We start from the raw sequence: 15,442 nt of genomic DNA, 5'->3' as shown, positions 1-15,442 counted from the left end.
GTGTTATTTTAGCGCCTTACCAGGTTTTTTAAATGACGAGAGGCCCGATTAAAACTTATGTTGGGAACCAGCTGGCACAAAGGTTTCGTGGAAACCAGCTCTCCCGACGCCGGGCGCGGCACGGGGTGCCACCGTGCCCCCGGCGGGCGCCTCAGGGATGTGAGGCGAGGCCGGGCCCATCCTCCAGGCTGCCTCACGCTCTTGCCAGGGAGCTTCGGTGTCCCCTGCTGCACCGCATGAGCCTTACTGAAATAGAAATGCCTGCCAAGCTGGATATCCAGCAATATTTTCAGAAGAGTGAAATGCAAACGTACATGAAAAGAGCTAGTGCTCAGGCCCGCGGCATGGTGGGCCGCTCCAGGCTGGGAAGGAGCCCTGGGGCAGTCTTCCCAAAAGTACCTTAGTGTAAAAGGTGCACAGTGACAAATGTGCCCTTTGAAAATAGGGCAAATGGTCCTTAGTCGGTTTAAGTGCTTTTAGGAATGTTTTTCTGAAGTCATTTATTCATTATGCTGCTCTCACTGTTACGCCTTATAGAGGAAGCCCTCTCAGATGCAAATTCTTTAAAACCATTTAGGTATCTAATTGCCATCTTAAATTAGTTCAGTGGTTGTGGGCACCTGTATACATTCTGCAGAATTCGGTAGTGCCCTGGTTTTTAATCAGATCTTTAATGGATCCGTGTGCCTTAAACATGTCACCTCTTAAACTGGCAGGTAATATTTGTCATCTTTCTTTTTCCAAGCTTTTCAGAAGGTGGCAGCTGAGATTTCACTGCAGAGCCATTAAACCCTTGAAAAAAATGACAGAAAGTGGTGGGCAGGAACAGTCAAGATGGATAACAACAGTTATTATGAGTACAGCTCTGCAGGTAACATACCACTTGTCAAGAGCAGCATCTGACTCACCAAGAAACGCTGAAAGAAGCATTTCCTATATTCTATACGTGGAAATATTTTATGCAATGTCAGTGAATATAGTTTTTTGAGGATAAAACTGATTAGTCTGAAGTTGTTTCTACTGTAGTACTGGTTCTTTTTCTCTGTGTGTGGTTTTTCTCCTAACTACTTCTGTACCTATTTAGTATTCTTGCCACCTGCTATTCTAGTTATACTGCTTTAGGGTTGTCCTTCTGACTCATCATTTTTGCACTGCACTGATGCTGCTTTCAATTAGCTCTATGAATAATTCCATCAGAAATGGTTTTAATTTTCTGAATTTCTCCCTAAACACTTTATTTTCTACTATACAGTATGAACATTGGGGTAGATTATTACTCAGTAAGTATGCAGTTCAGTTTAAAATAGTGAGTCTTACAGATAAATATATTTATATCTTAATATCAGAAGCCTGGACTATGTTCCTCAGTTAAAGTGAAAGGGTATGTCAAGAGCTGGTAATTAGTTCCTGCAGCTGAGATCAATTTCATGCCAGCTGGAGAGAATTTAGAGGCAAGAGGGCTTTGATTCACAAGCAAGGATATCTTATGCTAGCTTGGCTGACAAGGTTATCACCCCATCTCTGCTGTATAAATGGGTGAATGGTGTTGAAGTAATTCCTGAATCATCTCAGTTTAAAGCCTGTTCTTACTTGCCTGCTTGTCTTGGAATGACAGACTGCAAACTGTTCCAGTTTGGAAACTGCTTCAAGAGCAACTTAATCCATAATACGGTGAGAGGTATTGGAGGACACTGATCTCATCAGCTATACCAGCATAAGTCACTCCTATTAATAAGGGGCCCAGCTCTACTCAAAACTACTGCTGTTGGCAAGGACTCACAGTGAGCAAAGATGTGGAAATAGCTGGATACAGATCTAAGATGGCTTTTCTTTTACAAAGGCATTGCATTGTATCAGTTTTGGTTATGAGATTTCTCTTTTCCCTGTGCAGCTGTTCTTTTCTTATAGCTGTTATTTATATTTGTGCATTAAATAATTTACTGTCAGCAGTGGCTTTGAAGCAGAGAGTTTTTCCAAAACTGTAGTTATACCTTGTAAGCAGCTGTCATTGAGTGTTCCCTTTCCAGACCAATTGAAAGCATAACATTTCTGTGTACTGTCTCCTTCAGGGTTCACTTGCTATCCTGACTTTATTTTGTACTCTTCCACTAAATCACACCACTTCCCTATATAGGCAGGTTGGCTATGTTTTAAATGGGTAGGTTAAAGAACATGTTATAGCTAAAAAGGATTCAGTGATTTAATTTTTCAAATGTGTGTGCTTGAGCAGCTTCTGTAGAACATACTGCAGAAATACTTTTTGCAGGCTGAAAAATACATCCAAACCCACTCCATTCTGTAGATTATTCTGTTGGATAGTGCTATGTTCTAGTTTTCCTGAGTGGATTGTATTCTGTCAAAAAGCTTTAAAGAAAATCATGTACCGTACAGATTTTCTGAACTATCTTCCAAATGAAATGCTGACATCTGGGAAAATAATGCAGTCTAATTAACTGGAGTCATAGAAACACGTTACTGTATGTTCCTCACTTCTGCAAATCCTCCTTTAGCACATCTTACAAAAGCAGACTGTAAAATGTTTGAGCTTCTTTATTATGCAAGTTTCCTGTGGCAAACTGAATGTATGCATACAAAATTGTCATTCAATGTTTGATAACTTCCAATGCAAATAATTCAAAATTTCATTAACTGAAAAAGTTTAAGTAACATTTTACTACTTTTTGTATTGCAAGTGGAATAAAAAATATTTTTTAAACAATGATGCTAAAGTTCTATCTACAATGGTTCAGACAATGCTTTAACTTGTTGGCTGAAAACATATTTTAAAAATAACCTTTTAAATTTTATTTAGAATCATGAAATTTCTACAGTTCTACAGAGGCAACAACACCGAGTTCGATACTCAGAATCGGTGGAAATTGGATCCATGATTTTTTCTCTTTCTGGTACAGTACTTCGAAGTTTATGTTTTTAAACTCATAAGCTCTAATGAGGTACAAGATCAGGCCCTGCTGTAGGCTGCACTAAACTGAATAAAAGCTACCGTGGTGGAATGTCGTGCAATAGTGGAAGGAAACTGTGCTGTGATTGCACATAAATCAGAGGATGGAGCAGAGATCTTTGAGGATGAAACATTTTCATTCGTTTTTACTTTTTTTTTTTTTTTTAATGTATTGTAGAACAGCTACATTAGATTTGGTGATCATCAGCTGAACTGTTTAGTAAATTTTTGTTATAACTGAGCAAACATGTTGAGTGTCACTAATATGTAAGACAGCTGTCAAGATTTTTAGTATTCATGGCTGTAAACACAAGAGTGAACCAAGGCCCTTGGCTTTCATCTTCCAAGTTGAGTTTGCAGACCTGGTGGTAGCAGAGGAGTTAGGGAAAGGATTCTTTGAGCAGGTTTGATTAGGAAATCACTGAAACTGCAAACATGAAATATCTGTCCTTCCTTTTTACAGCAGAAGATTCTTTAGATAGGTAGATGAGATCCTTAAGCTGAAGCTTTCCTGAACTACAAGGATTAACAAGGCATACACTGGCCTAGTCTTTTGTATCCTCGATTGTTAAGCCTCCTAAACTTCAGCCTTCTTAACTTTCCCTTTCAGAGTAACTTAGTTGACAGTTTAGCTTACTTTAAGATGTTACAGGTGTGTTTATCTCGTTTAGAAACAGGACTTGCTGAGCTCTTCCATCAGTCTCTGCATTTGCCCTAAATTCATTCCATTATAGCAGTTGCTTCTTCCTGAAGCATGTGCTTTCGAAGGCATTCGGATGTCTGTACTTTGAGTGGATTGAACAGTTAAGGTTTTTTGATGTTACAGTCAAAAATAACCTCTGAGTTATTTGTAGTTTTATCTTAAAAATACTAGTAATCACTGGCCAAATCTCATGATTGCATTTCACTGTCAAGATGTGTAAATTCATTCATGTGTTTTGTTCCATCGCCTTTTAAACTAATGTTTGAATAAGAATTCTGCTTCCCGGTTTGTGGTGAGAACTTAATCACGTTACTGCCATGACGTATACATTTATATCAATTTCTTCAATAGGTGTTGCATTTATACTGGCAGACACTCAAGACTTGCTTATGACAGGGGAAGAACAGTTTTTCAAAAGAATTCAGAAGTTCATAAACATTCATCGGAACAGTTTTTTGGTTTTGTCAGCTGCTCTTCATGGACCGGAAGAATGGAATGTCATGTTTAGGATTCAGAGAAGGTATAATTTCAACATCAAACCAAAATTTTTATTGCTAGGAAGAAATGAAGTAGCAGTCCTAGATTCGGCAATGTTATTTTAGGAATTATTTTTCAGGAATAGGAATTTTATTTTGCTAATGCACTGGAAAATTATTTAAAGCATATGTTTATTAATGGCAGATGAAAAGAATACTAAGTGAATCAATCTGACATGTCATAGGTAACGAATGGGGACATTCCTCAAAACATAGCAAGTAACATCCCTTTCAATCACTTTAGGGCTAAGTAATATAATTCTTTCAAAAGTTTTCTCTTGAACTGGAAGATTAGGCAATTTTCTTAGCTCTGTCAGCATCTTTTCATGGTCATTTTCAAAACAGAACAGGCAAGTTTCCTTCATGAGAAAAGGCTTTATTGTAAAGCACAAATTCTTTAACAGCTTTTAAAATCTGTTTACTTGGAACAGCATCTATTATACAGAGCTAGAACAATTGAAATAATCAATGTTATTTTACACCAGAAGTATAGAACTGGCCATTAAACTGGTTTGTTTAAAACTTTATCTGTGATTTCTAGTGAAGCCTGAAAACTTGCATGTTTCAGTACATATCTGCTGACAAGTCATCAGATTGTGCTCCATACTTGTAGTCAAAACTACTTTCTGGTAGGTGCAGTAGTCTTAACTGCAGTTGATTTTTCACTCTTGACATCAAAGAAGTGACTATTCTAATGGAGTCTTTGATCTTTACCTCCTTGAAACCAGCACTAATTTTGTTAAATCCTGGGCACACTGCCAAATGCTGATGAGTAGCACAGTGCATGGGATGAAGTGTAGGAAATCTATTACCTTATTTGTGAAAATTCCATAAATTTTCATGAGAGGTCTTAAAAGCTCTGCCACCATTCAGCAAGAACGTGTTATTCAGCTGATGGCAATGCTAATTCTCAATCTACCTTCTGGTTATACAATGGATTGTGCACGTGTTGATCACTAACAAATACGATGTTTTGAGACTATATTCCATTTGGCAAGTCAGTAATTTTATTAAAATAATAGTTTTGTCATTGCAGGCCATACCAAATTGATGTTGACAAGGCATAATTATATTTCAGATGCGTGTGCTTTGTTACTACCTGGCAGCTTGGAGTTCTGCTATTATATGTAAATCACTGACTGAGCTTTTGCATTGGTGGGGTTGAAACTTGTGCCATATTCTCTCAAACTACAAATCACCTGTCAGATTTGTTTAAAAAAAAAAAGTCCCCTGGTATTTTCAGGTCTTCCTGTATTACTGTTTCTTTCTGCTTATCTATGGTTTTGTTGCAATTGAGGAAGGATTATTTTTTATTACAAGAATATTATAGGATTGTTGTTAAACAACATGAACGCTTTATGGAGGGTTGTGTATATCATGGGGGCAGCGGGAGAAAAGCAATCTTTATCATCGCAGCTCAAATGAGCATTCCACTAATATCCTCAGTAAATATGTATGTTAATTTTTAAACACCTTGGAGCAAAGACCAGTCTTGTGTTCTAATGGCCAGTATTCTGCCCACTGATCACATTAATAAAATACAAACTAAATTTAGACCTGCTGTAATCGAAAGCAAAGCTATTGACAGAAATGGATTTTCATGGATCTAGGTAAGTACATGTAATTGTTTCTTCGTTGCGCTTTGTTCATTCATGCTTTGCTTAGCCTATTGCTAGTATTAGCAAAGTTGCATCTATTTATTTCCCTAATACCTAAATACCAAAAACCACAGTTTCTGCATCAGATTTTAGCAAAGCTCAACAGTGACCTGAGGGACACTGCCTATAACACTTGTTTTTGCTAAATAGAAGAATGGGCAGCCAAGTTCAGATCAGATATCTAACCAGCACAGGTCTTAATGTAAATGAGTCCAAGTCATCAAACAGATTGAGGGGAAGAACAGGTGGAAGCCACAAGGGGAGGTCACAATCGAGCAGCTGGGCACTGTGTTTGGATTAAATTTTTGATTATTTAAAATTCCTCATTATTTGTTGTTAAGTCCCTATCAAGTTTTAGCTCTACAACAGAAAACAGCAGCAATGCTAACTTTGTTGCCATTGTTACAACACATTTAAGATGCAAATCTTAAAGAGGGGCTCTGTGCTTGCCTAAGCTTTGATCTCTGTCTTCCATGACTGCGTTGAATGACAACTGATGCTAGTATTTTAAATCTCCAGATTCCATTCTCAAGAATGAATGTATATGAATAACATGATTTATACAAAGAGAATGCATTTTAGGTTAAATTATTTGAATGAACAAGTCTTTACATGAAATTCTTAGCAGAATTATCCCATTACCTTAATTGCATCTGACGTACAGATTGCTATATTTAGATAGTACACTACAAAGATTTAGTTCAAATTCTGAAGTATTTTTAGCACAGTGTTTTTAGATACTTCCCTGTGTTCTTCCAAAGCCATAAAAAACCAAACAAACAAACATTTTTTTACTGGCACTGAAAACGGACAGTCTTCAACAATATAGAAGAAGAGGGTTTAGTTCTCTCTGAATGTAATCATGCTTAAGAAGTGTTGATTGATTGTCAAAGAGCCCTAGAAAAAGAAATGAGCCCTTCCAAAGCCCACCTAAACAAGTGGTACAGAAATTGGACAGATGGCTATACAAACAGCATGAACTCTCCAGTTGCCTTTAAAATAAAAGCAATCTTCTATGTTCTTGTGGTGAAGGCACAGCAAAAAGTTATTTACATCATGTGGGAATATTTTTTGAGTTTTATGGCATAACAAATTAAATGTGTATTCTAAAAGTAACCTTCACCTTGATTTATTTTGATGTGCAGATTCCTGGGCAGTAATTTACGTATAATACCAGTTCATAATACTGCTGAAACTGTTAAGTTAATGCTAACTATAGCTAAGGTAAGTCTGGTTGCATATACTTAAAAATACTAGTTCTTCAGATGTGTATTAGCCAGGAAAAGCCAAGAACTAGAAAATATTTATTTTTCCTTAATGGAACTTTTTTGATCATATTGACCACAATCCATGTAATACATTGAGGTAAGACTGCTGCTCTGATACTTTATCTGAGTCTTTAAACTATTGTTAAAGGTAACTTCATTTACTAGTGCAGAACCTGCATGAGATCTAAATATGTGATGACTTCAACTTAAAGTAAAAATGCCAATCTGAAAAGTCTAGTTACTAGTGTAATATTTCTGCAGCTTAATGAATGTAATTTACCTCTGTGTGTGCATCATTAAAAATCCACAAGTATCTGCAACATATCATAGAATCATAGAATCATGAAGGTTGGAAAAGACCTCTAAGATCATCAAGTCCAACCGTTAACCCAACACCACCATGCCCACTAAACCATGTCCCTAATCATGTTTACATTACATGTAATTACATGTAATTACAACACATAATTAATTAAATCTATTTTCTAAACCTCTTTAAAGAACATTTTTCCATGAAAATTTTAACTGTAACAGTACTAGCGGCATCCCATGTACCAAAAATAAAAAGAGCAGGTTGAATGACATGTTAGGACTCAAATATGAATTTACATTTTATCCTTTCCTGAAATGAGCATCTCAAAATAATAAGCATTAACCTATTCAGAGTATTCATCATTTTAAAAGTGTGCAAGCTACATCTCACTTACTATATTGCAAAAGTTGTTAAATACTTATCACAACGTTGAACATTGTACTTAAACTTTTTATGGAATCTACTGATGTCTCTGGCCCAGTCTCTTAATACAGCAGTAACCTAAAAGCTTTTAAGATTACTGCTGATCCTGTAAACTTGAATTTGCTTTTCTACTTGTTCAAAATACACTTGTTTACATTGAACTTCAACAGGAGAGACCCATAAGAAGTGATGATAGTATATACCACAAATTTATCAGTTGCCATTACATTATTTCTCACTGATGCAGTGCAAAGCCAGTTTAATGAGCTCATCTTTTGCCAGAGAATCCCTAACTGGTATAGGGCCTAGAAAACGAACTTTTTTTCCCCAGGTTAACAGACATGGCCAAGGGAGCAATACCATCCAACTAATCCCGAGCTACCATACCCAACTCCTGTTGAAATACTATCCAGATAATCAGATGCAATGCTGACAGAACTGGTTATTTTAGGACTGGTCTTGCACCTAAAGGGATGCATCAACTCAGCTCTGTGTACATCATTCCTGAATATCTACTTCAGAGAACACGATTCAAATTTCACTGCTGAATAATTTTACAATTGTACTATTTGAAAAATAAGATGTTGAATATTCTCTCACCGAAGAGTTACTGTGTCCTACTCACAATATTTTTCTCTCCTCTAAGATAACCTCCAAGCCACGAGCAGATGATGTTAGTTACAAAATGGCAATGACAAAAGCCCAAATAATAGAAAACAGTCCAGTTTGGAAGATGCTTCAGGAGCACCAGTTGCATTGTAATTAATTAGTATTTGGGTTTTTATTCATAAATAGAGTGGCAATATTTTAAACAAAATATAGAATATTCTCAAAAATATAGTTACATTTCAAAAGACTGTATATACAACTTATGCATTTGGAATGAAAAATTGTATTAAATAGCTATACAATGAAAAATAGCATACATTGTACCAAATGTGCATTCTAAGAAAAAAGAAAGTGGTTTAACTGCGTTATAGAAAAGCCAGCCTTGATTCCGAACTTACGGGCTCATCTGTTTATAATTATTTCCCAAAATATTTCATATATCTTAAGGAAAACTTTATCATTAAAGATAAGGATGATCAAAACAATTCCAAAATACAGGTTTCCTATGCATAAACAGGTATATGTATGAAATCTTATACAGTGTGGTTTTTTAAACACAAGTGTTATCTGTTGTGCTACTAAATTTTAACATCTTATTTGGCTCAAAGTTGATGTGTTTTTCTTTAAACGCGGTTACCTTTGCCATAGCGTTTCTACTATTATCTATCTATACCTTACAGTCCTGTTTGTAAATATAGAAGCTTGTTTGTCAATGTTAAAAAGTGCTAATAAAAATACCTTGTGCTTAAACAGTGCTTTTTAATTAATGGTTCTCCAGTCACTTTATAAAAATTTTTCTAATTCACAACACCAGTCAGCAACTATTATCTAACAAATTTTGAAAATTTACAGAAAAATAAATGCAGAACCATACCTCCTTGCCACAGCATAAGAACAAAAAAAAACCCCCTTGTTTTAGTTTCTAAACTTAAGAAAAAGCATGAAATTCTGAAGAGGAGTACTTTAGTAAATAGGTCATCGCTGTGAATTGCATACAACAATAGCAGAACAAAATAAAAAAGAACAACCACAAGACGTATGAAAAGCAGCATTTGCAATTCTTCTAGAGGCCATTCTAAATTGCTCTTCTTTAAAGGTTGGTAGCCTCCTTTTCAACTAAGGTCTCATAGTCAAAATGATCTTGTAAGAAGTATGTTAATTCAAATACTTCAACTGGCTTAACTATTTTCATCCAGTACAGCTTTTATTTTCCCTTCAATGAGTTCTTCTACTCGAGCTAGAACACTTTCTATTAAATCAAATGTGAAGAGAGCTGAGTGTAAAACCTGAAATGACAAAAGAGATTAATGTTATTTTTATTAGAAGATTTTTTTTTTTTTACCCACTATACATGTAGATTTGTCTCCAGATTGAAAAGAAGATTTCAATACTTCTGAATAACTTCGAAGGAAATGCAAACTCACCTGAAGCTGCATTTCAGTAGTCATGGCAGGCATCTTTTCCCCACTAACAGTAACAGAACAAACTGTGTTAGAACTGTGTGCCTCTGTAGAAGAAAATAGCCAACCAGAGATCAGGCTGCTGTTTCACATAACTTTTAGGATGAAAAGAATATTTAATGTATTAGCATTTCTAGACAGTAATTGCTAAAAAACACAAACCTAGGGATTGATCAAACACAGGACAGAAGGTGCTGAACCTTAAGAGGAAGACAGTTTGAGCTGGATGCTCTCTCTACGCTTTCTATATCACATATGACTCCATTACTAAACAGGCAATATCTGCAACTCAAACAATTTTATATAGCTAAAATGCTCCTTAAAAGGAAAAAAAATTAATAAATCTGGTCATTTTTTGATACATTTTTAATACTTCCACATCCAGAGAGATATTAGAAGGTTCTTTAGCTTGACTTAATGAATCCAGACATTAAATACTTATTTTGTTAAGAAAAGGCTGCAGGGCTTCTCTGTTTCAGGAAGATTACTTGCAGCAGGCAAAACTGCAGGGACAAGTCTGAAAACTAAGGGGAAAATCTCTTACCTTCAGACCACATCTTTGAAATTCAACATGCTTACAAAGATTATACATTGGGGAAAAAGGCTAAACCACTTACTATTATATGAGTTAGATGTTCTCTCCTGAACTCAAAACTCTTTATGCTTTGTCAAAGGCTAGAGAAATGCAAGAGCGACTTAAAGAAAAAGCTTCCTGATTCATTTTAAAGGATTCCCTTTAGAAAGATATCTAGAAAGAAGGTTGCCTTCACAAAAATTCCCCTTCTCTGCCTCATATAGTTTACAACAGAGATGATAAGACTAGGGGCAAAAAGCCTTACTTTTTGGTAGCAAAAGCAAGTTCCTTGGGCTGTCTTAATTATACTGGAGACCACAAAGGAACAGAGGATCTGACATAAAAAGAGATGGCCTAAAGCAGCTATAGCTCTTATACCCTGTGGAATGTGTCTGCTTAACCCCCAGCAGAATCTGATTCTGTTTGTCAGATTAAAAAAAAAAAAAAAAAAAAAAAATCCAGAATGTAATCCTTCAGGCTTTAAGAGAGCACCTGTTTGCTGTATGAATTATTTCTTCTCTTTTTAACCTCCCCACACCTAGTGTGAAACCTAAGGGCTGTATATTCAGAGAGACTTAGATGCTCTGTCTAACCTTAAAATCAAAAGTATAAATGCAGAACAAGCTTTGAAGATCTTCATGTGGCATTTCTATTAGGTTTCCATAAGGTTTACAAATGTGATGAGAGATAAACAAGTTCAGATTTTTCTGACCAATTACGAAAATTATTAGTATCAAATACAGCAACTACTGAATTATCATTTGAAATGTGGAATAGTGTCAACAGTTAAATAAAACATGATCTAGACAGCACTCACCAATTCTTTGTTTCTAAAGGATTTCCAAAGTTTCTAATTATGAACAAAGCTAAGAAAAAAAGAAAACAACTAACCTCTTCTGTTTTCTTTCTTATTCTTTATTTCTGCTTCATAGTGCGCTTTTGACATATTGAGTCCTACATGCAGTGGTTTTAAAAAATTTTGCTCAATCTTGGCAAGTGTGGTCCATACACCAGTCTATTCAAACAGAACAGAGAAGGTTACAAATTAGTTTTAATGGAGCATTGCAATGCTAAGTTTTTGAGAACGAGTTTTTGGACTAGTCTTTGTAACATACACTTCTGTGCTGGGAAGAAAAAGAAAAAAAGAATTTAGACTCATCCATTTAAGCATGAATAGCATCGTGATAGACATTTAAGCTCCTCCCCCTCTCTCTTACATTTTCAACATAATTTGTTGAAAATTGAAGGATGAAGCAGTCAAAAAAAAAGGGGGGGGAGGGGGGCAAACTTAGTATGTAGGCTGATAACTACAGCAATGGAAACACACATTTTCAACTTGTTCTTGTAACCAAAGCTGAGAGGATCTTGGTATGTTGGAGGGGGGGTACTAGCCACTTTTTCAGGCTAGAATCTCTACAGTGAGTAAATATCTCTACAGCGAGTAAACAGCAAAAATTCCTCTAAGATAATTCAGCGGCAAAATGGCACAAATATTCATGTTCCCGAATTAACACTGTATTGCAATGCCAAATGAAAGCTCTGATAAATGTCATGCTCCCCAAATATATGAGAGTCTTGTCTATATTGCATTCAGTTTAAAAAGCACTGTAGTAATGTTACTGGATATGCTACTACCCCATCCTTAGGCACAGTAGCCAAAGTGACCCATGAACTCCTCCCCAATTTGGCATGGGTCAAAAAAGAAGTTTACAATAATGGCACTCAGGAAACAAGAGATACAAGGAAAAGATGCTCAAAAGCAAGGCTGTTCAAGGTTATACAGCACAAGAGGAAAACTCTGCCTTATAAGCTTGTAGTTACAAAACTGCTATAGAAGTAAAGAAATATAAAGCAGTCTTTGTGTCTTTAGATATAGGAGCCATTTACATGACTCCTTTCTTCAGGCAGTATTCTCAAAGGGCAGAGTAAGGACAATAAAAATAAGAATTCTCAATGTCAAATAGTATTGTTGATTACAGCGGAAAATTCAACAAATGTTAATGCTAAATGACACAAAGTTAACTGGTCAAATAAGAAAACCGGTAATTACTTCCACCAGAATGGGGCTAAAAATGAAGAAATAACTTTCCAGAAAAATACTGATTTTTAAATTTGATTAATGAAAGTGCTTGTTCCACAGCAATCAAAACATCTGAACTGACATGAAAGGAAGCATTTTCTTTCTGCCCCACTTGCACTATATGAAGGGAGACAGGGAGGAAGTCAAGAAGAACTGGCAGGGCTTAAATTTAAGAGAAAACTTCAGAAGAGGCGATGCTATTTTCTCCTCAAACTGTAAGGACATTCTTTATATTGGGTACTAGACAGCCCTGTTACAGCAATTGTGTGCTACTATGTATAAATTTTTAATAATAATAAAAGAGGAATACTCTCTTTTCTTTCAAAGCTATGCATTTACATGAAACTGAGTGGACCATAATGAGCACTTAAATAGTAATCACTCTGTAAATCTGAGAAACAGATATAGTCTATCAATACTAACTAATTACATAAATAGTAAATTAGAAATGCACCAATTGAAAGCTATTTTTACTATTAATTTTCATTACAGTTTTGGTAATCAGTGCAAGCTATATTGTTATTATTCTACTTAGACTAATAACATCACTAGGCACTTATAAAACTTGTATTCATAGATCTCAAAGTGCTCTAAAAGTAGATCAGAATTTTTCTGTATTTTAGAAAACAGAAAATGATATGCTGAAGTCTATTACTCCAAATCATAAGGAAAGTCAAGGAACTGGGGGAGAACAACAAAACACCTTAGGATACTTATCTGCTGGTTAGAATATTCATCTGACCATGATATTGCTTATTCAAGTCAGGAAAGGCTTTACTGTACTTTAAAACTGAAAAGCAATTTTTCTTTAAACTGTCACTAATTTCAACAAATATTTTAATGCAAAAATCAAAACATTTAGTACTAAGGAGATCATAAAATAGTTTGGGTTGGAAGGGACCTTTAAAAGGTCATCTAGTCCAATCTCCCTGCCACGAGCAGGGGCATCTTCAACTAGATCAGGTGATACTTGTTCGCTACGTGATAGAGTGGATAAAAAGCTACTGAATTGCATAAATTAGAGGAATGGTGGAACACAATGATTTGAAAGAGTCAACAGAAGTTGCATTTACTATTAGAATAAGTAGCCATTTGGTAGTGGAATGTAATCAGAAAACTAAACACAAATAATTCCATTGGCTCTTCAGTGCTGTAGTGACACAATGCAAGTCGGAGCACTTATAGATCAGCTGCTAGAATATGGAATCCATAATCAACCCAGGAACACATTTCCATCAACTGCAGGTGGACAGGACTGACTGTACACAAAAACAGCAGATCCATCATAATATACTACACTGAAAAGCCATACAGCAGTTGAATAAAATAGTTTGCATTGATCTACCAGTAACAAATGATGCTGACTGCTTCAGACAGAAAAGAGCTAAACAAAACAGAGAAGAAAGACGTGGGGATTACAACTAAAGCTATAAAATCCTGCTTTAAACTGAGATAGCATAATATTATATGGGTAAAATACATAAGGGCAGTTTCAATTTTTTAAATATACTGCAAAGTTTAAATATGCAGAGTATTTCTGAAATATCTACATTCAAACATCCACACGCAGGAGAAATGAAGGTAAAGAGGTATAACTATAATAAAAACATAGGTAAACTACAGCGGTGGGCAGTTTAGGCTGGCAAGTTACCTTTATGCATAAAACATTCTAGGCTGTATCCAGTAAAGCAATGTAGCAGAAAACTGGATAGGTCTGGCCATTCCTTTTGTTACTTCAGCAGATGGATCTTACAGACAAGAATTTTTTTGATGCTAATACCTAGAGAAGCTTTTAACATGTACCTATCATGCAGCTGCACAGTTGCTGTAAATATAGAATACTGTTTTGCCCAGCTAAAAACTATTTAAATATGATTATTAAATACTTTCTGAGAAATCTTAATACTATTAACTTTCAGCATATCACACAAAAAGTACTTCGCCTGAAGATGAATAAAATGGATCTCTTGAACAGCAAAGGTTTGTATTATTATAATAAAGAAATCCACTTGGAGGCCTGAGGGATACCACCAAATAAATAAACAAAAGTAACAAATATTTTTTCTCATGGGAATACTTGATAGAGATGTTATTATATGGTGACGCACTCTAAAATTACGGACATAGACCACCATTCATTAGGCAGAGTAAAAGGATTAGCTTGTTTACAGTAGCAGTTAAGCATGAATGCAATCAAGTTTCATCAGAATACAATAACACATCACATATCTCCTAATGTAGTTAATAAAAACATCACTTCTAGATTACTGACCATAGCAAAGAAAAATGCAAAACACATGTTTTTGAATCAAGGATAACAGCATTCACATTAATCCATCTCTCAGCCCTTAGCTAATCAATCATTTTTAAATCAATTAGTACTTACTTGATTATCACTTTCACAATCCTTAATGACTAAGTATCTTAGTAGATTTAGTGACGCCATAATCCTGTGAATTAAAAATACACTATTTTTTAGAACACAGATTTATATTACAGGGATAATAATATAAATTATCCATTAGCCAGACATCCTAAAAATATCCATTTGTACAAAATGCAACCACTCATCTGTTGAGCAATATAGCTTAGTCTAGAGCACCAGTGTCCATGTTACAACAGCTGACACTTTGCAAGAAAGATTAAAACTGCCAGCATTAAAAATACACTATTTTTTAGAACACAGATTTATATTACAGGGATAATAATATAAATTATCCATTAGCCAGACATCCTAAAAATATCCATTTGTACAAAATGCAACCACTCATCTGTTGAGCAATATAGCTTAGTCTAGAGCACCAGTGTCCATGTTACAACAGCTGACACTTTGCAAGAAAGATTAAAACTGCCAGC

At 35.4% G+C, this 15,442-nt stretch overlaps 2 protein-coding genes across 2 annotated transcripts in view; one reads left to right on the top strand and one right to left on the bottom strand.

Annotated features, from left to right (window-relative positions):
• Positions 1 to 802: 802 nt before the first annotated feature.
• On the top strand, positions 803 to 8,629 carry LOC104074973 (chromosome unknown open reading frame, human C1orf146). Its single transcript, XM_009575289.1, has 5 exons — positions 803 to 871; positions 2,813 to 2,906; positions 4,017 to 4,185; positions 7,005 to 7,083; positions 8,510 to 8,629. Exons 1-5 carry the CDS (start codon positions 803 to 805, stop codon positions 8,627 to 8,629), a joined length of 531 nt encoding a protein of 176 aa, XP_009573584.1.
• Positions 8,630 to 9,650: 1,021 nt separating this feature from the next.
• Positions 9,651 to 15,442, bottom strand: part of GLMN (glomulin, FKBP associated protein) — a 22,441-nt gene continuing 16,649 nt past the window's right edge. Inside the window, exons 16-19 of the mRNA XM_009575288.1 lie at positions 14,973 to 15,036; positions 11,398 to 11,521; positions 9,897 to 9,979; positions 9,651 to 9,758 (exon numbers count right to left, since the gene is read on the bottom strand). Of these exons, the coding sequence (XP_009573583.1) occupies positions 9,651 to 9,758; positions 9,897 to 9,979; positions 11,398 to 11,521; positions 14,973 to 15,036 (379 nt within the window). The remainder of the gene's footprint in view (positions 9,759 to 9,896; positions 9,980 to 11,397; positions 11,522 to 14,972; positions 15,037 to 15,442) is intronic.

Source organism: Fulmarus glacialis, unplaced genomic scaffold, assembly GCF_000690835.1.
Source record: "Fulmarus glacialis isolate BGI_N327 unplaced genomic scaffold, ASM69083v1 scaffold22173, whole genome shotgun sequence".
Lineage (NCBI taxonomy): Eukaryota > Metazoa > Chordata > Aves > Procellariiformes > Procellariidae > Fulmarus > Fulmarus glacialis.
Note: the sequence above shows the minus strand (reverse complement) of the source record. Positions and strands in the feature narration are given on the sequence as shown.